The following is a 24,718-nucleotide window of genomic DNA, read 5'->3' as shown; positions in this document are numbered from 1 at the left end:
GTTTTGACTTTCCTACGATTTTATTATATGTATAGATTACAGATATTCAACGCCATCTGTTGACGAAAATGCGAAACTTATATATTGTGTTATCTATGGTAAAAAGGGCGCGAAATTTTTCGATTATTTTTTTTTTAATATAGCAACCACATAGCAACAATATCCTTAAAAAAAGAAAGAATTTTCTTTCTTCGTATTCATGATTTAACTATAAAATTATAAAAGTAAATTGAAAAACCTTCAATATTTCAAAGTCTTTACATAGATAACATGAATTTTTTTACAAATTTTGGCATATTATACAACCCGCTAAAATATTATACAATCGAATGCTTGTTTTGCTTATAAAATGATATAAAGGAAACATAACAAGGTGTAGGAAAATCGGAAGTATTAGTAGGTTTAGCAACATATTGTATACTATCAAATGTCAGTATGATTATAGAAATATACGTAATATAAAGAAAAAACTTGAAAAGATACTGTTACCTCTCTTTTTATAATAAAACCATATTTTACAAAGGTAATATAATCGAAAAATTAAACTTTTGTATTAGCCTGCCATTAAAAAAATTAACTCTATGCCCTATGGTCATACTGCATTTGACATATCAATTATGTATAGTGTTAGATATGGACTTATATGTGATCCCTGTGACTCCTAAAGTAATGTTCGTTCACACCAATTAGGATTAGGATATTATTATATTTATAGTTAATTAGATATAACGATTACTTTCATTTCCTTTCAACTATCGTAATATAAATTTATGTTAAAAAATTATATCCTTACTATGTTTAAAACGACACATAAAAGTGTATTGTAAACAGAATATCCCCTTATTTTAACCTATATAAAATCTTCAAATATAAACTTCCCTATACTCTATAATCTGTGGTACCTTGCTTCTACGCTTTACCTTAAATCAATAACACCAATTGGGTCCATATTAAATGCTAAACGAATTAGAAATAGGCATTTAGAGAGAGATAGATATTATCTGGTCAATAAAACAGAGGGAAATGTAACATTGTAAAACCGGGTATGCATATAAATTCCTTGTGATTTTCTTATATTCTAAATTGAAAGTATACCTAGTTTCCGTAGACAGAAAAAATCAAAAGAAATCGAACTCTTATCATATGAGGACATACTACAAAAAACAGACGTACTGTAATATGATTTAAATTTTGACTACAATCCCAAGGAATTTAACTGAATATCCTGGTTAAAACAGCATGGCGAATTTAAAAGCGAATGTAACAGTTATTTGACAGTTATTTGACATAACAGGAGCTTAATGTTTATGAAAATATCATGTAGCTAACTTAAATATAAAACATGAGTCAAAAAATATCAGTAGAAAGAAGTCGAAAATAATTTACAGAAAACGAGAAAGGAAAAAAATGCTTTGAATAAATGTTCCTGGATCATTCAATTTGTATTTGAAGTTAAGAGCCCATCCTAAGAATTCATGGAAACTTCACCACCGCATAGAGTTAAAATTATCATCATTTAATTCGATAAATTTTTATTACACAGTTTGTCAGTCTTCCAGTCTGTCTTATTTATGAGAAAATGTGCACAATCATTTTGTATCATTAATTCAATTGAATTTTTTCGAAGGATGGCAATTTTGTTTGAGTACAATTCTGCCAATGTCACGTGGGGAAGATAATACACGCTTGAGAAACTAACATTAAATTTCCCGCACTGTCATTGGTGAAATAAAAAAAATATTATGTCAAACGTCATGTTCTTGTCATGAAGAAAAAAAATGAATGCAATGCGGTGGTGGGTTAACAAACAAATTAGTCCTTAGTCCTTAAATTGGTTAGACATCTTCAGTGCCTGGTATAGTGAAAAAGTTTTTTAATCCCTCCGTAAAACCCGTTTGCCTTATATTATTAGAATTCCTTAATTGCGTACGTAATAGACGCTAGATTGATTTATATTTAATATTTAATTAATATGTGTGTAGATATAAGAAAATGTGTTTTATCTGTATCGATGTTGAATTTTTGTATTTTACTATTTTAGAGCAGTTTCATTCATGTGATATATTCCGTCAAATGTGCTACTAGCACGAATAACATACTTACCTGTAACCTGAATCTGTTAAGCTATAATATATAATTGTTATAAAGCTTCAGATTCACAACTGTATTAACGATATATGCCATCTGGTCTGAAATTTTTTTGCAGCACACTAAACTATGGAACTGCTCTAAAATAAAATTGATATATCTAAATGTCTGTGGAAATGCGATTCCTAGTGTTAAGTATCAGATAAAGCTTAAACCCAGGGTCCAAATGTAACACCAATTCCACTTCGCCCTTGGACTTTCCTGGCCCATTCTAGTCTTAATTGTCACCAGCAGTAGTTCTTAGATAATCATGTTGATTGACAAATTTGCATGACACATATTTGAAGTGAAAATAGGTCGTGTGGAAGGAACACTATTTACACGCAATAATACTGAAAATTTATATAATATAGTACCTACTGTTTCTCACAGGGATGTGATTTAAACCTAAATAATACTTGAAAGGCGCTATTAACAAGAACTTTATATTACTTTTAGGGATTATTTTAAATAAAAAAAAATAAAAATTTGATGATTATTTCATAAAAATAAAATTGCAGACAATTCCACTCAATTTCGCGCCTATGTTAAAATGCTATATAATTTAGATAAAATGTATGCAAATTTGTCAATTATCTTGGTTGTATATGAAATTAATACATTCTTGAAATGAATAACTAACTTAGAGAAGACACGATTGAGTACGAAACAAATTGATCCGTATACAATGCTGTTATACAATACCACGTAAAACTGTATTCCTCCTCCATCTCCTTTCTTGAACTTATTCGAACATAGCTAAATAGGTAATAGACCATATAGAATACTTTTCAATAAATTCACATATTGTTTTTTCACCAAAAACAAATTGCTCTCCTTCATTTAAAAGGAAGTGCCGTTATAATTTATTTATTTCATAACAAATATTCACAAAATTTATGATTAAGTATGAAATAACAGCATTGTAAATGGATACAGTGACTCAGGGATATGACAATAAAGTAAAAACGAGTTAGATTTGCATCGATCATATTCATTGAACATAAAAATAAGCTTCGATGGCTTTTCATCTTTCTTTTCTCAGCAAAATACATCTCATAATATACAAAACATTCTAAATACTAACAAATAAATGTAAATAATAGCTGTTTCATAAACATTGAACATTAAACACGAAAATATGAAATAAAAAGAAGTATTAAAATCAAATTTATACAATAACAACAAAATTGACTAAAACAGTGAGAAAAATTAACAAGACATTTAATGTATTTCACAATTGTATTAAAATCTGGCAACACAGACTTTAAATATCAGCTAAGAAAAAATGGAAGCGTTTTTACCAGATAAAAATAAGTATCGGTTTTTAAATAATTAGAAGATTGTCTGACTCAAAAGTAAAAAAAAAATGAAAATTTTGCCCAACTTTTTTTCTCGGGTGAAAACATCTCTAAATTCCAAATCCTATATGTGCTGAAAAATTCTTGTAACTTTTAACTACTGCTGCTTCATAGACCTGTTAAATTAAATTTGAGGTCCTCAAGTCTGATCCTAAAGTAAATCAAGCCTAATATAACCCCATTGGACCATTTTAAGCAATACCTTTTTAAGCGATAGAATTTTTCATAGAACGTAGGCGTAGCTTACCTTAGGAGTTTTATAACATTTTGTAGTGCTCTTCGTATTTGTATACTGTAAAATTATGTAGTTTGACGAATATTGTGTTTCGTAGTAAGTTTATCGCATGAAATTCTTAAAATTGTTTTTTTTATGTCAGAGCAAGCAAAAGAGCAGGTGGGCCACCTGATGTTAAGTGGTCACCACCGCCCATAAACACTTAGGTATATGTTATAACACTAGAAGTGTTACAGATGCTTTGTCGGCCTTTTATGGACAAATAAGCTCTTTTCTTGAAGGCCCCAATGTCGTAGTTGTTCGGGAACACCGCAGGTGGCAAATCGTTCCAAAGTTTCACCGTACGCTGAAGGAAATTGCGGGTGAATTTCACAAACTATAATATTGTGTATTCTATTACTGCTTGCTAGTATGTATGTCACAAGAATTACTACAGATGCAAATTGCAAAGGTCCTACTCTCCTGCTCTATGATAGAATCCACATTTATATAGAATCAACATTCAAACATTTATTTATACTAAATTAAAATAGTACCACTCGAAATAATTATTTTACCGAGAGGTATTAGTTATCCAAATCTCTAATATGAGCGTCAATTTTATATGTATACAAATACGAATTGGCAAACAACATTATTTGTACTGTGACTTCCCTGTAACATTTAAATGTTTACCAATGTGTAATGTTTACATAAAGTTTATCATCATTCCGTAAGTTAACAAACGATTACTATAAAGTAGATATTTTGCTTATCAATTATCATATTCATACAGCGGTTTGGTTGTTGTGTGCGAGACACTGCAGCTGATGTACTGAAATATCTTTATATTTTATTTGGAACCGTTATATTATTTAGTTACTACCTACAGGATATTGTGATGATCAGTTTTAATTTTTAGTAACAATTAAAAAATATTGTACCGATTATTTTGAGATTTCCTAAATTGTTCTTACTAGGACCCTACACTACATATTAAAAAAGAACATTTTGTTCAAGTTTTTTTTTTCTCATAAAATATGTGTCTATATCATTTTCAGTTTCAAGCTATCATTATGAAACAGAAAAATAAATCGTAAATAACATATTGCAGAAAGAAATCATAGTTATCAGTGACTCGCACACAACCGCCAAGTTTTTTTACAATACCATTAATAAATATAAAATGATAATCATCGGAATATCATTTTGAAACTGATATATGACATATCTTATACACAATTTTCTGATATATACCTATTAATCGATGCACAAATTTTCGTCACTAGAAAACGGCTCGAACGAGCAATTTCATTTTTGTAATAGATTTTCTTTGAATAGTGTACGCCACAGTTATGTTAAATGTGACATTTCGAAATATATTCTGATGTTTTTGTAAAAAATATTATTGTTGTTTTATTTCTTCCTTATTGTCCTGTACCTTCTAAGCCTGCTCTATGAGATTATAAACCGACATGAAAGAGATTACAATATAATGTCGTTAAAATTTTTGGTTCTTAGACATGCTGATTTCTTCGTGAAATTTCCAATACAAATTGCATTTTCCTTTACCAAATAGATCACACAACTTGAACAATGTGAAGATTTATTTTATTTAAATAATTGGCATCGGGTTTTTTTAGTCAATTATCACACATGGTCGATTAGTCTTATTTGATACGTACACTCTCAGACGTCTGAGCTAACCATGGTTTCGAACCCCAGCGGAAATTTGTGAAGAAAAAAGCTCAGTCAGATATTTGTTTATCATTTGTGTTCAAAAAATCGAATAGCGAAATATGGAATATAATTTGAACGGAATGCGATCTAAAGGCAGATTACATTAATCCAAAAATATTTCATTGTCGTTGCTATTTTAAGCAAAAATTACTGAACTGATTTATATATAAATAAAAAAAACATTGTTGACGTCTTTTTAAACGATTGTAATTAATAATTATTTGGGAACTAATTCGAGATACTCTTTTCTAGACGTCATTACAAGTTTAATTAATTTTTAGAGCTTTTAGTTTAGTTTATTTTATAGACATAATATTATGATCAATATTGGGAGAAGCCTCTGGCTCCTGAGACACAGTTTTAAAATAGTTCGGGAGCCGAAGGATTCATTATTTTGACCTGTGTAATTATGTCAATAAAGAATTTTATTATTATTATTATTTTATTATGGGTAAGCTATTATTTTGAGATCTTTATTAATATTTAACATGTTTTTAAACATGTTGGCATGTCTTGAAACTCGTAAGCAAAATGTATAGCTCAGTAAAAATCATCAGGCGTTATAGTTTAAATGAAACACATTGTAACATTATAATAATTTTAATCACGTATAAAACATTTGTACAATAACTTAACACTATTATTAAATTATTAAATGGTTATCAAAATAATTCGGTATTATAATAATACAGAATTGTTTGAGAAAATTACGACTATAATGTTCTTGAAATATGTAACATTATCCAATAGGTACTTAATGTTAATTTTATCTAAATACACGTTCACTATTTTTTTTATTATTCTCTTTAGAATATCTGTAAGATATTATGTAAATGAATTGTAGAATAAAATACATAATATGATAACATTTTATAAGAAATCCATAGGCCGTTATTACTCAAACATTTTAGAAACATAATTCGTTTATAATTTCGTTTCAAAAGCGAACTTATTCAGAAGCTAAATCATTTTTATGGACAAAAATCACGATTTATTCTCAATTTTTTAACTTACTTGATATACAATTAAAAAAAATCACGTTTTAAATCCGTTAAAAAGTAATTAACTGATATTCGTTTTTAGTCGCACTCTAATTAAATATTAACGTTCTTTCGTATAATATAACTATTGTGAAAGTTAGAAACGCTTTTTTATTTTAATAAACTGCAATTCCTAACATATTTTAAAACTATGAACGCGGGGAGACTGAGGGCGAGTGGTCAAATCATCTTCACATTTTTTTGATAAAACTGCTGCACACAAGCTGTTTTATTTGTAATTTTAAAGTCTTAAAGTCACTTTGTCACTATATTTTTTAGAGAAAGTCACTATTTTCTTCACTGTGTAATTAGAAAGTATCATTGTCAAACCACTGCCACATTTTGGGCTTTGTGTAGTCCAATTCGTACTCTTCGCATTTCTGGCCGGTTAACCTGAAATATTATAAAATAAATATATTAATAAAATGTATAAATTAACTCTCTCGTGGTTGCAGTTACTCATTATATAAAGATCTTAAGAAAATAAAAAATCAGTCAGAGTCAGTCGCAGCATTTGTCATTACATATTTGTAATTAACTAGGACGTTATTTTAACTAAACCAACTTAATGCTAAAAATCCATTAAGTTTAATGGATACAGATTAAAATATGATAATAGGAAATATTTAAATTCATACAAATTTCTGTCATAATGTAACATAATATAAGGTTGCTTATCCACCAATAATGTGCGAGGATGTGTATTGTGTAGCGAGGAATGTGTAAATAACCAATAGTATCGCAAACTTCAAACTAAATGAAACAATATGTTTGGTTATTTACAAACATTCCTCGCTACACATCGCACATTATTAGTGGAAGAGCACCATAATAGTCTCCAAATCGTACACTTTGCATAGTTATAAATACATTTGTTACAAAATTTAATAAAGTGTTAACATCCATACTAACATTATAAATGCGAAAGTAACTCTGTCTGTCTGTCTGTTACTCAATCACGCCTTAACTACTGAACCAATTTGCATGAAATTTGGTATAGAGATATTTTGATACCCGAGAAAGGACATAGGCCGCTTTTTATTGCGAAATATGTACAATAATATTATGTAGTAGTTAATAATATCAAATCTTTTTTATTTCTTACTTTTCCGTTTTTGAAGTCGGTTGTTTTTAACGCAGTTATTTTTATTTCTCCTCTCCGAATAAAAAAATATGGGACCAATTCGACACCATCCCGCATCGAACAAAAAAAGAATCACGTAAATCGGTTCAGAAACCTCGGAGTAATCGGTGTACATACATAAAAAAAAATATAACGGCCGAATTGATAACACGCATAAAATCGCATAGAGAGCTTAATTTTCATTAAAGGCTCTAATTGCACGGAAAGCTAAATTTTCACAAAAAAGCTCTAATCGCACGGAGAGCTTAATTTTCACAAAAAACTCTCATCGCACGGAGAGCTTAATTTTCACAAAAAGCTTTAATCGCACTGAAAGCTTAATTTTCACAAAAAGCTCTAATCGCACGGAGAGCTTAATTTTCGCACAAGCTCTAATCGCACGGAAAGCTTAATTTTCACAAAAAGCTCTAATCGCACGGTGAGCTTAATTTTTACAAAAAAGCTCTAATCGCATGGAGAGCTTAATTTTCATAAAAAGTTTCAATCGCACTGAAAGCTTTATATTCACAAAAAGCTCTATTTGCACGGAAAGCTTAATTTTCTCAAAAAAGCTCTAATCGCACGGAGAGCTTCATTTTCACAAAAAGCTCTAATCACACGGAAAGCTTAATTTTCACAAGAACCTCTAATCACACAGAGCTTAATTTTCACAAGAAGCTCTAATCACAAGGAGAGCTTAATTTTCTTAAAAAGCTCTAATCGCACGGAAAGCTTAATATTCACTAAAAACTAATCGCATGGAGAGCTTAATTTTCATTAAAGGCTCTAATCGCACGGAGAGCTCAATTTTCACAAAGAGCTCTAATCCCATGGAGAGCTTAATTTTTACAAAAAGCTCTATTCGCACGGAAAGCTTAATTTTCATAAAAAAACTCTAATCGCACGGAGCTTTATTTTCACAAAAAACTCTCATCGCATGGAGAGCTTAATTTTTCTCATTAAGCTCTAATCGCACGGAAAGCTTAATTTACACAAAAAACTCATCGCACGGAGAGCTTAATTTTGTCAAAAAGCTCTCATCGCACGGCGTGCTTAATTTTCACAAAAAACTAATCGCACGGAAAGCTTAATTTTCATAAAAAGCTCTAATCGCACGGAGAGCTTAATTTTTACAAAAGCTCTCAACGCATGGAGAGCTTCATTTTCACAAAAAGCTCTAATCGCACGGAGAGCTTAATTTTCACAAAAAGCTCTAATCGCATGGAGAGCTTAATTTTCACAAAAAGCTCTAATCGCACGGAGAGCTTAATTTTCACAAAAAGCTCTATTCGCAAGGAAAGCTTAATTTTCACAAAAAGCTCTAATCGCACGGAAAGCTTAATTGTCACAAAAAAACTCTAATCGCTTGGAGCTTAATTTTCGCAAAAAACTAATCGCACGGAAAGCTTAATTTTCATAAAAAGCTCTAATCGCACGGAGAGCTTAATTTTTACAAAAAGCTCTAAGCGCATGGAGAGCTTAATTTTCACAAAAAGCTCTAATCGCACGAGGAGCTTAATTTTCACAAAAAGCTCTAATCGCATGGAGAGCTTAATTTTCACAAAAAGCTCTAATCGCACGGAGAGCTTAATTTTCACAAAAAGCTCTATTCGCACAGAAAGCTTAATTTTCACAAAAAACTAATCGCACGGAGAGCTTAATTTTCACAAAAAGCTCTAATCGCATGGAGAGCTTTATTTTCACAAAAAGCTCTAATCGCATGGAGAGCTTTATTTTCACAAAAAGCTCTAATCGCACGGAGAGCTTAATTTTCACAAAAAGCTCTAATCGCATGGAGAGCTTAATTTTCACAAAAAGCTCTAATCCCACGGAGAGCTTAATTTTCACAAAAAGCTCTAATCGCACGGAGAGCTTAATTTTCACAAAAAGCTCTAATCGCACGGTGAGCTTAATTTTCACAAAAAGCTCTTTATCGCACGGAGAGCTTAATTTTCACAAAAAGCTTGAATCGCATGGAGAGCTTAATTTTCACAAAAAGCTCTATTCGCACGGAAAGCTAAATTTTCACAAAAAAGCTCTTAATCGCACGGAGAGCTTAATTTTCACAAAAAGCTCGAATCGCATGGAGAGCTTAATTTTCACAAAAAGCTCTAATCGCACGGAGGCTTAATTTTCAAAAAAACTATAATCGCACGGAGAGCTTAATTTTCATTAAAAGCTCTAATCGAACGGATAGCTTAATTTTCACAAAAAGCTCTAATCGCACGGAGACCTTAATTTTCACAAAAATCTCTAATCGCACGCAGAGCTTAATTTTCATTAAAGGCTCTTATCGCACGGAGAGCTTAATTTTCACAAGAAGCTCTAATCACACGGAGAGCTTAATTTTCATAAAAAGCTCTCATCGCACGGAAAGCTTAATATTCACTAATAAAAATAACTGCGTTAAAAACAACCGACTTCAAAAACGGAAAAGTAAGAAATAAAAAAGATTTGACATTATTATATTTTACTACATATTATTTATATGTGCTATTTATTAAAAAGGTTTGATGTCGGTGCACGGGCTTAATACTAAGTGCAATGTTCGGCACCAACTTCAAACCTATTTAATAAATAGCACATCCATACTTAATATTATAAATGCGAAAGTAACTCTGTCTGTCTGTCTGTTACTCAATCACACCTTAACTACTGAACCAATTTGCATGAAATTTGGTATAGAGATATTTTGATACCCGAGAAAGGACATAGGCCACTTTTTATTGCGAAATATGTACCACGGGCGAAGCCGGGGCGGACCGCTAGTATTATATAATTTACTAGCTTTCCGCCTGCGGCTTCGCCCGCGTTTTCAAAGAAAAACCCGCATAGTTCCCGTTCCCGTGGGATTTCCGGGATAAAACCTAGCCTATGTTACTCGTGGATAATGTAGCTTTCGAATGGTGAAAGAATTTTTGAAATCGGTCCAGTAGTTTATGAGCCTATTCATTACAATCAAACAAACAAACAAACAAACAAAGTTTTCCTCTTTATAATATTATTAGTGTAGATCAAAATATTATATTTATAATAATAATATTCTATATTATAAAGCTGACGAGTTTGTTTGAACGCGCTTATCGCTGGGACTACGGGTCGGATTTGAAAAATTATTTCAGTGTTAGATAGCCCATTTATCAAGGAAGGATATAGGCTATAATTATAAAAAAAAATAATGTAACCAATGTGAGAAAATAAACTCTTTTTTATTTTTATTTTTTATTTTATTTTTTATCATCACGTTAAGACCAACAGGAGCGGAGCACCCAGCTAGTGTAAAAATTAAAATAAAATTAAAATAATCTGAAAAGTGTCCACCAACCTCGTTCTCCTCACGCACTTGACAATCGGGTGTGCTTTACGAAAGCACTGCGGTCCCAACACGTTGAAGTAAGTGAGCCCGATCTGCGCGGACACCAGCGAGTTGGTCTTCTTCAGACATTCGCGGAATTTCGTGTCGCAAGTGCAGTGCGATCTGGGAATACGTAAAAATTTTACAATTTATTTATTTATTTAAATAGGTACACATCAATAAATGATGGTACAGTTATAATATAGAGCTATAAGCTCCTAAAAAAACTGTCATTTACAACGCCAAATTATTATAATAACTATTCTACTCTTAACATAAGTAGGTATCTATAGTGTTAATTACTAAGAAAATATAAACCGCTCTTGCTAGAGATATATCTTGCCTGTTATAATCCGAAATTCGGACGAACCTCATTCGGAAGAGCGTTTGAGGCTTCTGTTTAATTATTTGAATGTCACCTACAAATTTTCACTTATAATACCACAAGAGCTTCAAAATTATCGGGTATTTTCCGATAGGTTCGTTGCAAACAAATGAAGGAGTCAAGCTTTTAGTCAAGGTTAAAAAATCACGAGCGCGAAGCGCGAGTGATTTTTTCTGAAAAACTTGACGACTTTATTTGTTTGCAGGGAACCTTGAGGGAAATGCCAGATAATTTTGAAGCTCGTGTGGTATTCGGGAGATTATTTTTCCGTCCCAAATGTCGGCCAATAATTTCACAATTGAATTCAACCTGTCAGTTTGACGTCAACGACCAGAGAAAATTTTCAAAAAATTATCAGTATAATACCATGTAGGTCGTACCACGTGACGTCGAATGGTGCAATTCTATTGGTCGATATTTGGGTCGGAAAAATAATCTAATTAATTTTGTTTTACTTTTGTGTAAGTATAATTAATTACCCTTTTTAAAAAGTTCAATTCACACACAAATATAATTACGGATGTGATACACAACTTTTTAAACAGATTTTTTTCTAATCATTGTATTTTAATCAACGGATATAACAAGCGTATCACACAATGATCGGATTTCGGAAACTGCGGCGCGCGGCTCGTTAGATAACGGTTGCGCAAGCGCAGGTGAAAGTGTGCCGAGATCTTATCACTTGGCTTTGGTGCCGTTGGATTGGATTTTAATCGTGATTGTTTCTAATTGTTGTCGTGATGGTTGGTGACGTGATGTTAATTGGTAGCAGTTTGCTGGTTGATTAGCTAGCTTTAAAAAAAAAAACAAAGCCTGTCGTTTTCTAAAATAAGTGTCTTTGAGCAACTTTATTTTTGATATGAAACTTCTATAAGCGCGTTAAAAGTAAAATTTCAAGGTCGCGTAATAATAATACCGTCACGTCATGGAGGATGGCGACGATTTTGGTATCTTTGAATCTTGCCAAAGAAGTTTCACTTCTGACACGTGTGCACGGCATACACGCCTATTTTTATCTTTTCTGATTAAATTATATTATGTTTAGCATATTGTAGTAATTATCGTATAGTGTAAAGTCTTATCAGTAGAATTAGCCAAATATCTTCTTCTTAATAGTTGGTTTCGAGATTAAAAACACAGTTAAAAATTTTACTTTGGCATTTACATTATTAGCATCCATTTATTTAAAGTTTGTGTCGTTTTGTGAAATCTCCACGCTTATTTGTCATCGCGAAGGTATCATCTTTGATCTTCTGTGTCATAATAGACGAATAAACATTTTGTGCAACTTTATAGTTGTAATTTACTATTAAATGGTAATAACACGGCTTCAGATCGTAGATACAAGTTTTAGAGCTATATTCTCACACAATGATAAAATCTGATATTGTTGCAAAAATGGTATAAATCTGGGTCATATTGTGTTTTGTATGTATTACTTTTATATGCAAATTTCGATCGAGATATAAGTCACATGTGATGTTTATGGATATGTCACAATTTGGTTTATTATATAATAACTTAACCTTTGCAAATGAGGATTTTTGAAATATTTTGTCGCGAAATGATAACATCGATATGTCAAGACACTTAATTATAACAACTGGACGTAACGAATGTTACCTACATCTTAATCTTAATACTATTATAAAGGCGAAAGTTTGTAAGTATGGATGTATGGATGTATGGATGTTTGTTACTCTTTCACGTAAAAACTACTGAACCGATTACAATGAAATTTAGCACACATATAGAGGGTAACTTGGATTAACACATAGGATAGGTTTTATCCCGGAAATCCCACGGGAACGGGAACTATGCGGGTTTTCCTTTGAAAACGCGGGCGAAGCCGCGGGCGGAAATCTAGTAATTACATAAAATGGCTTTTATCATAAACATTTAATCTCGTACTGTGGCTAATTTTTGATTCGGAATAGCAATAACGGAGTACCTATCACATAATGGGTTAAATAAACAAGAATATAAGATAAAGAAAAAAATTAAATGATAAATGCAAATATATCACAAACGTACCTGTGCCTAACAACAACAACATAAATAAAAGTAAACGGAAACATTATTATACACAATATATACCCAAAAGTAAATAGGTAATAAATAATAGTGTAATAGTTATTAATAATTACAAACCTAGTAAAGAGCCCAGTATTGGTGAGCCCGAACCTCGTCTCGCCAGCTGTAATATACAGCTTGCAAGCGTCATGTTGCCTGCAGCAAGTGTCCGTGAAGAAAAATAGACCTAAGTCACTGGAACGGGCCTGGGCGGAGTGCCCGTCACCGCACCAGAGGGTACCTGGAAGAATATAAATAAGAATTATTGCTTTTATAAGAGAATCTTTTAGGTTTTAGTAGAACACCCAACTGTTCGCCAAAGAAAAAGTACCCAACCCTTTTACATTCAGTTATTTTATCGATAAAAACATTAAGAATATTAATAATAATTTTATATTAGTAACTCATCATGAGGACGATGGATACAATTTTTTTTTTCAATTTTTATGATATGACTAAAAAATGTAACCTTCAAAACTATTTGCAAAAATTTGCTGATTTAACACGTAAACTGCTAGAATTTAATCATGTATGCGTTGGAAAGCTTAAGACTGCAAACTTAATATTAATTAAAAAGTAATCGAAAAATTGCTGTCCCTAACAACTGTACTTTTCCATTATGTACCTGGATAAATAGCCTGCACACGATCCTTAAACATATCCACCATAGAATTAGCAACATTGGCCACACTGGTAACTCCAGACGCCAGGCTGCTGACGAAGCCTCTGTCACTGTCCAAAGAGCCAATGTCACGAGCTCCAGCCATTAACTGGCTAAAGGGCTTACTCAGACCAGTTGATATTGATTTGATAACGCCTCGTGTGAAATGGCCTGAAATTAGATCGTTGTAATACATTTAGTAATTTCTGATGATACATAAGTGTTAGTACGAAAATAATTACTAATATCAAAATAAAATATGTTTAAAACCTTGATATTGTCTGAATTCATTACGTGATCTGTTCAGTTCACAGGTACATTGATATTAAAAACCAGAAACATATTCTTCTAAAAGGTTACTTGCGGAAATATATTTCAAGCTGTCATTATCACATTACCTTTTCGTTCCTAGATAAATAAGTGTGAATGCAGTATAAGGAACCTAAATATTTGCGATTACAATAACATCTACTGTTACTACAAATAAAAAAAAATATTTACCATACCTATTCCACCATTCTCCTCTCTGCTCCTTAACTTTTCCGCTTCCAATGCTTCATTTTGTTTCTGCATCCGTTTGAATAAATCATAAATCGTTTTAGGAAACAGTCTTTCCGCTACACTTTCTACCACACCCTCTACCACGCTACCAGCAAAACCAAAGATCACAGACAACGCGTCTGTCTTTGGTGCTGGTGTTGGTACAATATCTTTTGAATCATAATAATCTTCTGGAACATCTTGTTCCTCTGTATCTAACTCTGTGAATACTGGGACATCTTCTACCTCTCCACTTTCTATACCTCTGTCAACAACGTCTGTACTGGCAGTTTTATTTGAATCAGTTTCGTTTGATGATATTACTGTACTTGATTCAGTGGTAAATGAATCTGTTGCATTCTCCAGTTCATAATCTGTTGTTGTTGGTATAGATAAATTACTAACACTAATTGTTGTAGCCTCGCTATAATTCGCTCTTGTAGTAAGTTCGAAAAATTCTGTTGTATTATTGTAATCTTCTGATTTTTCAGTAGACACTGATAAAACGAACGTATCATTTAGGACTAGATGTGTAGTTTTATCAGTGGATGATAAAGGGATAACAGTTAAATCATATTCTGTCGTTGTTTCAACGTAGCTTCCATTTTCTGTTGTTGATATAAGTTCAATTGGAATAACACTTAAGTCTTCCGATTCTGTAGTAACAGATACACTATCTGTATCATTGTTCTTACTATCTAACTTCTTATTGTCTTGGTCATCTTTGGAATATTTATCAACAGTATATCTATATGAATCTTTATTATAGTCATTCCATGATGAACTGTCATATTTCTTATTATATTTCAATGAATACTCATCGTCAAAGTCGATGATATCATTGTCAATATCGTTATTTGAATGTATGTTTTCTGGGAAATCCAGCGCTTTTGGCAGAGCGTTTGAGAGACTTATGAATAAAAGAAATGTGAAGATATAGTTCATCTTCCGCCTCACCTTGCGGAACATCTTGAAGCCATCTGAAACAAGTAATAATGTTGTAAGTACAGTGTCATTGAACTAGAAAACAACTGGACTAAATGATTTCGTCAGGTTTCATAAATGCTCTGAAAAAATTCGAACTCTGTACATTGAATGAAACACGAGTATTAAGTATAATTAAAAGAGTAATAATTGTGCGTTAAGAAATAACAATGTATCAAATTTGGTATGGGTAAAGTCAATTAAGTGCAAGGGTTTATTAAGTGCATCTTTAAGGTCATCATCATTTTTCATTGCAAGCCTATATTAACGCAAATCTGACATTAATTGTCGCAAGTGAAATATGTTTCAACCATTACGTAACATATTATTATTATCAATTACGTATACATTTTCGACTCAATAGTCGATACGATAATTTTCTTTTTGTAAAATAAGTGTTGTGTATTTTACAAAATTTTATATAAAAACGATTCAATGTTGAGATAGTTTGCTGCAGTTCAAAATATAATATTTCCGGGAATTACGAAATAAAGCTCTCGATTCCTTTTGGTGCAATAGATAGACTCTATCCACCTCGAAACGTTTGCCAATTTGATATGATAGTCAATTGATATTAGGTAGGTATATTATTATTGGTTATTGATTATTACGGAAGAGAAAGGTACTGAGTTACTAGCTCATATACGAAATATAACAAATAAATATTTCCTATATTATTGATACAATAGGGTCAATAGGTATCACTTACACTACATATTAATATTTAATACAAGTAGTATTTTTAACGTAATCTTTTTTATCCCATATAATATCATTGTAGCGTCGTCCTTTGCTTCGGACGTATGAAATAATGCGAGTTATTTACATAAACCTTCCTCTACACATTGATAAACCCGCCTCAAAATTAGTTGAGTAGTTTTTGAGATCTAAGCATAATAAGGGATATAGCAGGAAGCGACTATGTTTTATACTGTTTATTGTATCTATACTTATCTAATATTATACAGCTGAAGAGTTTGTTCTTCGTTTGTTTGAAAGTGCTAATCTCAAGAACTACAAGTCCGATTTGAAAAATTATTTTAGTGTTAGATAGCCCATTTATCTAGGAAGACTATAGGCTATATATCATCATGCTGAGATCAACAGGAGCGTAGCACTGCAAGTAAATTCGCGGGGCGCAGCTAGGGCAGTGATAATTTCAATAAGTCAATCTACGAAGATTAGGCTATAATCCAACACGTTTCAATTCATTTTATTATGACCATTTATACATGCTACCGTAGTTAGGTAAAGTAGTTAAAAAATATGATTGTGAAGCGATAAGTACAATGTTCGATATTGCTTCGATACAAAGAAAATCAGTGCGTGTTTGCATGCATTTTATAAAGTTATAAAACAATGGAATCTGTATCAGGGCCAGTGGTCTAAAAACGTAAAATAATACATTTTTTAACAAAGGTGTTACGCGCCAGATAGTAAGTAAGAACAATAACTTACTAGAAAGTTCGCGTAATTAATCAATGCAGACTTTTTGGCGTACAAAAACAATTGAAGTATTTATTTGTAGTGTCGAAAACAGCATTTATAAGACAAATTATTATTAAAACAATAAATAATGTTTTTTGCGGTATCTAGGTTTCTTGTACTTTACTGTACTTCTCGAAAATAATTGATTATTAACATAAGGATTTCTACTTTAGATAAGATTTTATATTTCTTGTAGATATAATTGATATAAAAGCGGGTGTGTAAAGCTGTTTTTATTTCTAAATGAATAAATCTTGCCAACATATTGTTCGCAGAAATTATCGTTCCGGCCAAGGTCGGGGTTTGGGTTATTAAATTTGCTTATTATATACAGACATAATATATTTACATTTTATAGGTATACAGCAAAATTTGCAAACTAAGTGAAGAAACCTATAAGGCATGCTAAGATTCGAGATACGTTACGTAAATAACTCGACTGATTGGCCAACGAATGTTACTAAACAACAAGTTTTCATACGCTTTTGCTAAGTTGGTTAAGTAGATATACAGTTGCACTAAATGGTAAGTAAACAAAATGCAGGTTAAGCATGGTTAAGCAACAAAAAGCGCGGTCGAACTATTGATGGGTAAAGATTGCCATGGGTTCCAAACTATATTAGATGAAATCTTTCAATGAATTAAATGTTTTTTTAAGTAGTTTCGAAACATGTATATAAATATTGGAATTAACTATGTGGCTACAACAAACATTACCACACTTTACAAAGGTCGGTTAATATGAGATTTGTCAATAGATGATCAACCTACGACATTGAACAAAATTTGGGATGTCATTGCATTTCGTAACTACCTACATATTTGTTAATATACTAGTGATGACAAAAGATTTATGCGTTTACAAACAGTTTAGATTTAATTGGATTCAAATGTTTTATTTATTTATGTATTTTTTTGGCCAGGAGACATTTTCTTTTATTACTAAGCTCATTATAATAATAGTCGTTTAACAAAGGCTACTCGCTACTGTTTTATTTTTGGAAAACAATTCTGTCCCTGAATTTATTCGCGGGTGATACTGCCAGACAGCTCGTTATGCAATTAATATGATTCTTAATCCAGTTACCAGTAAACATACTATTTTATGTACGAATAAAATTCATTCATACTCAAATGGGAAGGAAGATAAACACTGGAAGGAAGGCATCGGTCGCGGACAGACATAAGTATTTTGTGAAGCAAGGAGAGCTCCAATGTACGTATACTAAATTTTATTATGGCAATTTATAATATAATAGGTTATTCACACAAGATTAATATCTAAATACCCGCATACGACATAAAGTATCTAACTAATAGATCAACATCTTGCCCTACTCTGTTTCTTTGAAAACATTGTTAGGCAATGAAACCTTGACATTTGTATAAGATCAGCAAATGGGCCTGAATCACAGTAATCACAGGCCGCGTATGGTGGAATGCAGTTATGCTGCGCCCACACAGGGCTTATGTAAAGCGATTGCTATGGTACGGTAACACGGGGCTAATTAATCGTAATTAATAATTGCTTTTTTAGAAAAAACTCGGAAGCGAATAGACAAATAAAATGATTTTGAACGCAATACGCGATCCACTTGACATAATTTTTTTACATTGAATATTATTAACAAAAACCTAATAAATAAATAACGGTTGCTGTACCGAATAAGGTAATTATTATATACCGTAAAAAAGTACAAATAGATATATATACAAACTAGCTCTATTATTATTTAAAACATAGTATAATTTAGCCTCAAGTATATCATAAAAGCTAAATCATTAAGTTTCAATCGATTCAATCTATCAATTACAAACCCAACCTTCAAACTTTTACCACTACAATAGATAACCAGTTGCGGAATAGACGTTGGTCAATTTTTAAACAAGACTCGAATAATCTTAGCTTATAATTTTTTTCTTTTGTTGTGATTTATCTTGAACTAGCGGTCCGCCCCGGCTTCGCCCGTGGTACATATTTACGTTTTCTCTACATAAGAGCCATCCTCGTATTTCAAGGAATATAATAAAAAAGAATTATCGAAATCGGTCCACCCATCCACGCGTGATGCCGTGACCAAGGAAAACGGTTTCATTTTTATATATACTATATAGATTATATGGAAATTTGTAAGATTTATTTATTATTGTGACGAATAATTTCTTTAATTCATGTAAAAAAGCCTTCATTTACATATTTAACTTACCTACTTATGTACCTACCTATTTTCTAAAATAACTTAATAAGTATCTAAGTATATTTTTTGATAACTTAATAATAGATATGGTAGAGTCCTCAAAGGTAGAGCTTCAATGACAATAAAGATACTTAACCCATATTATATTTATGAAATAAAAAAGTTTATAAGCAATATATTATATATATATCTATATAAACATATAAAAATAAAACCCGTTTTCCTCTGTCACGGCATCACGCGTGAACGGGTGGACCGATTTCGATAATTCTTTTTTAATTATATTCCTTGAAGTACGAGGATGGTTCTTATGTAGAGAAAACGTAAATATGTACCACGAACGAAGCCGGGACGGACCGATAGTACAAAATAAGATTGTTTTTCACAATAATATACACCAATAAAATTCGACAATGAACTTGAAAATCGAGCGTAAGTTATTTCTACTTGAGTGGTTAAGTAAATATTTGATGATATCTGATGAAACCTCAAGGTTGAACAATGCAAACTCACGAAAATTTATTTGGATAAGTTAATATTGAACTATCATTACGATCAATATATTAATTCACTAGCTGCGCTCCGCGGTTTCACCCGCGTGGCTCCCCTCCTATTGGTCAGCATGATGATATTATATAGCAAGCCTTGCTCGGTTAATGGGCTATCTAAGAATTTTTCAAATAGTTCCCGAGATTAGCGCGTTCAAACAAACGAACAAACTCTTCAGCTTTATAATATTAGTACCTATTGATTAGTATATAGATTTATGGAAAACTTGTTACATTTTTTTGTTACATACAATAATATTAAATACATGGGTATTGTTATTTACAGGTTACAGGTGTTACAGGTTGTTGGTACATATATTATATACCTTACGTCGTAGCTATAAGAAAAAGTAATATTACTTCATAGAATTATCTACGAACGAATACATTATGTAATCATTAAATATCTAGGCGACATTTAAAAAAGACAATAGAAAGATTTTTCCAAGGCGTAGATTTTTCACATCTGATTATATACTTATTAGAAAGCTTTATCATTAAGTCTTTAACAGTAAGTGCTTTTAAAGTGATCGAGATTTTTATTTAAAAGACATAAAATCAGTAGAATAAAGAAAACTTACCTACCAGTCCATATCTATGGATAATGGTAAGTACATATTTAAATACGACATTTAAACGCACATTAATAAATATAATGTAATAAAATTAAAAATAAGCTTCAGTAAAATTAAAAATAAGCTAAAATTACATAAAACATCAACAAACTCTACAATCGTTACAACAATTTAAAAGTTGTTTATTTTGATTATTACGTAAATCCCGGTCAATCACCTTGTGCGTTAAAATTAAATGATTATATTTGGCATCATATGATTATTTACATAATGTAATAATATGAAAAAACGCTAAGAATGTAACCTTGGTTCGTTTGAAAGGCATATAGATCCACTTCAAGGAAATATAAGATCCTTGAAGTGTTGTTATTCGTACATTGTTTCGCAAGAACCTTTTTTATTATTAACTTGTTCTTGAATGCGACTTCGATCATAACTTTTAAAGTGAAACTTTTATTACATCGTCTCAAACTTTTTGGTCTGTGTAGCGCATGTCGCGGGTATCGAGGCTGCCGAGTAGGTATACCTACTCGGCAGCCGACCGACACGCGACATGCGCTACACAAAGCAGTGTTCGGAACCGTTCGAACAGTTTCACTTTTACCGTGGTTTCATAAAACCACACAATATTTTTTTTTTTAAATTGTGAACTAAATAGTACATTTAAGTATATTTTTTAAATAGATACTTCTACTGATAATTATTATGATTATAATATGCTCGTTTTCTATTTAATAATACAATATATTTTTATTGTTTATACGGTGATGATATTTAGATTGTGGAGTAACTTGATCTGTAGCAAGCTGCAAGGCATACCTACCTAGATCATATTTAGTTTGAGTTAAAATCGATGTAAATTTTGGTTACAATAATATTTTCGATGTACCTACTCCTAATATATTTACTTGCTTAGAAAATTTTATATAACACACATTAAAGTACATACAAATACTGTCCTAATAACTGAATAATTTCGATAAACTGAAGTATATTGAAAAAGAAAGGAGTACTTCATGAAAGTAATGATTAAAAAACCCCTTTATTGTTATTCTTACCTTACAAGCCACCAATTATAAACATGAATAACATAATATGATAAATAACAAAACATAATTTGTCGAGAGTCAAGACCATTAAGTTCATTTGTTATTTAACACGCAATTTGCAAATAATTACTTAATCATAATCATAAGATACGTTAATATTTTTTGTTTGATTTAATAGATTGTCGAGTTTAACAAATCAGACAATTTATTTATTTATTTATGTTCTATTGCTTTGGGCATAGTTACGAATACTATATAACAAAATTAGTTGTCTTATCGATAAATACCTAAGAAAAGTCTGTATTTTCTAGTGTTTGATTTTTCCTTTATTAAGATAATACGCGGGCTTGTAGTAGGACTATATTTTATAAATATTATCACTACATAGTACATATATAAAACTTTCGCTTTCTCTGTCCCTATGTCCCTATGTATGCTTAAATCTTTAAAACTACGCAACGGACTTTGATGCGTTTTTTTTAATAGATAGAGTGATTCAAGAGGAAGGTTTTAGTATATAATATGTAGGTTGAAGGTTTTAGTAATAATATTATGTTTCAGACAAAGCGGGCGAAGCCGCGGGCGGAAAGCTAGTATTAAATATGACATAGATAGGTGCAGATGACCCTCAAAACTTCTTTACCGAAATATTTTTTTAACGTCACATCTAACAAAAGCTGCAATTAAATTTAATAGCTCTAATAGCAGGCGAGGCCGCAACAATCCAAACCCTTGCAAAATTTTCCTAAGTAAAAACTATCTAAGAATGAATCTAAAGCTATAATCTACCTAATTAGGTAGCCATCGTTGAATTTGTCCATAATTGTTCATTAATTCTTTAAAATTGTTTGGAAAATATGCTTACTTTACTTCTCATATTATTATAGACTAGCGGTCCGCCCCGGCTTCGCCCGTGGTACATATTTCGCAATAAAAGGTAGCCTATGTTCTTTCTCAGGGTCTAAAGATTATCTGTGCCAAATTTCATAAAAATCGGTCCAGTAGTTTATGCGTGAAAACCATACATACATACATACAAACCTTTCCTCTTTATAATATTAGTAGGTAGGTATAGATATAGATACCATGAACGTTTATCTTTTATTTAAAGATTTATGAATTGCAAATGTTATAGTAGATATTTAGAGCAGTATATATATAATATTAGTCTGTACCGGAATCGTATCTAGGACATCTGATTGTACGCTAGACAATAACCACTACACAAAGGAGACAAATATATTTGAATTGTAAATGACATATGTAATTATATAAAAAAAATGTGAATAGCATTAACTACACATGTAAGAAAAAAATATAATATGAAAACGTTACAGTGACACAAATTTCATCACAAAGTATTTCATCTTATGTAATTTAAACGGAATCGCTCTTAATTTCTATTAAGATATCTGACAATTTTATTTGACCATATTAAAATATTGCTTGAATTTCTATGCTAATAAATTTATCTCTATTGACAGGAAAATTCTCTTTTATCGCGGATATATTCGGGTGTAGTTATTATATTACCCACTAAAAATTTTAGCAATTCTTTTGCTAAATATTTCTAACATAAAATTAGGTTTATGTTGAATTCAGTACATACATAAGATAATTTGGAAAATCCAAAAGTGCACGCCTCATAATTTTTTTTAATAAATATTTATTAATTATTATTTTTGTTTATTTAATAACAATTAAACCACATCGAATCAGACCCTGAAAAATGAAAGGGTTCTATTCCTGAGCATACTCAAGCGTAAGAGAAAAAAAAAGACTCGATTAGTAAAGTATTTCGGTCGCTATCGTGTTAACAAGAAAAAGGATCCGCACATACAGACACACGGACGTCCAAGACAGAACTTTTTTAAACTCTTTTTTAACTAGTTTAAATAACAAAAATGACATCAAAAATATCATGAACGTTAAAAATATTGTTTTTTCTTAATATGTGTGTGTATGTATTATCTTACAAGTGCAATGTATGATACATAAAGACATTTTAAGTTTGAAAAATCAGATGTTTTGCGCGAAGTGACAGTAGTACCCACCTCAACGCTTCGCTTATGAGGCGTGCAATATTAAGGCCCCGGAATCACAGACACAATAGAAAATCTATTGTGTCGTGGACCGATCGGGCCGTTCGGGGCTCAATAGGATATCTTCAGTTTTAGCTGATTGTACTTGTTTAGAATAGTTACAAAAACTGATTTCACAATACGTTACAATTTAATAAATACATATGTATTTATAAGGAAAGTAAAAGAAAATGTAAATTGAAGAACTATCGCAAGTACAAAAATATTAGAGATTATAATAAAAAGTTCACGTACCTGATTAATAACTTGTCGATAAATAATATACCCTAGTTTATATCCAATATAAAACACTATAACGTAATTTCACACATCAAATGCACATATTATTAAATGCACTTTTTCACTGTAAATTCAATTTATAACTTTAACGTCGCGTAATCGATTTCAAAACAACAAGAATATAATCTGTGGCGAGCGTCGTTCGCGCCAAAACGCGGTGAAATGTCAAAATGAGCGGCATTGCGTACCGATCTTTGGCGGGTAGGGATGGGAATTTACGAAAGATTATTATAGAATTATTTCTTTTATGTATTTTTTTATTTAAGTATTATGTTTACATTATTGAATAATAATTTGATTTTACATGCTATGGTTTTCAATTTGGCGCGCTTAAACTGTACAAAGTTAAACTGAAAAGGCTGTTTTATGTGTGGACTGTGGTAATAAAATAATATTAATAAAATGTAATATAGAGGTAATATAAAAATTGGGATATTTCTATTTTCAAAACAAAGCAAGTATGTAGCATGGTTTGATTTTAAAAATCATCGCATTTATTTTTTAATTAAAGAACGCTCTATACACAACTTTATTTATTTTTAGTCGAGCTATGACCATAGACAGCATATTTTTATCTTCTATTTTTGAATTTTAATTTTTCTGTGCCAATGCCAGAATTTTAATTTTTTCCTAAATAGTTAAATTGTAATTGTACACCAGGAAATAATGATTTCAGTTCAACTTATATCAACATGCTTTTATGCATGTACCTAATAGTATAAAAATAATCATTATTTTGATTGTCGTATTTATTATAAAACAACTTTCATTTAAATATTAAAATATCAGGTGTTTACTTGTATATTTAAATTATTCTATTTATAGATCTTTGTTTTTACACCGTTTTGTTTATATTCAAAATTTCAACTGTAA

At 31.2% G+C, this 24,718-nt stretch overlaps 1 protein-coding gene across 1 annotated transcript; it reads right to left on the bottom strand.

Moving 5' to 3' along the window:
* Positions 1–6,060: 6,060 nt before the first annotated feature.
* LOC149477562 (uncharacterized) lies at positions 6,061–24,025 on the bottom strand. The gene is made up of 6 exons (XM_089710988.1): positions 23,801–24,025; positions 14,589–15,602; positions 14,047–14,253; positions 13,500–13,662; positions 10,931–11,083; positions 6,061–6,875 (listed from the first exon to the last, which is right to left on the bottom strand). Exons 2-6 carry the CDS (start codon positions 15,589–15,591, stop codon positions 6,791–6,793), a joined length of 1,611 nt encoding a protein of 536 aa, XP_089567114.1. The 5' UTR covers positions 15,592–15,602; positions 23,801–24,025; the 3' UTR covers positions 6,061–6,790.
* Positions 24,026–24,718: the final 693 nt, after the last annotated feature.

Source organism: Colias philodice, chromosome 25, assembly GCF_061535455.1.
Source record: "Colias philodice isolate Cphi_HAF_F1 chromosome 25, ilColPhil1 Martin Lab GWU primary, whole genome shotgun sequence".
In the NCBI taxonomy this organism is placed as follows: domain Eukaryota; kingdom Metazoa; phylum Arthropoda; class Insecta; order Lepidoptera; family Pieridae; genus Colias; species Colias philodice.
This window is presented reverse-complemented; position numbering and strand designations above follow the sequence as displayed.

Excerpts from the sequence above, each read along its gene's own strand:
- LOC149477562 (XM_089710988.1), bottom strand. The coding sequence starts at position 15,591 with ATGTTCCGCAAGGTGAGGCGGAAGATGAACTATATCTTCACATTTCTT. Across the intron at positions 14,254-14,588 it reads AGAGGAGAATGGTGGAATAG|GCCATTTCACACGAGGCGTT; the intron begins GTATGGTAAATA and ends ATCTAATTTCAG. Across the intron at positions 6,876-10,930 it reads AAGTGCGTGAGGAGAACGAG|GTTAACCGGCCAGAAATGCG; the intron begins GTTGGTGGACAC and ends ATAATATTTCAG.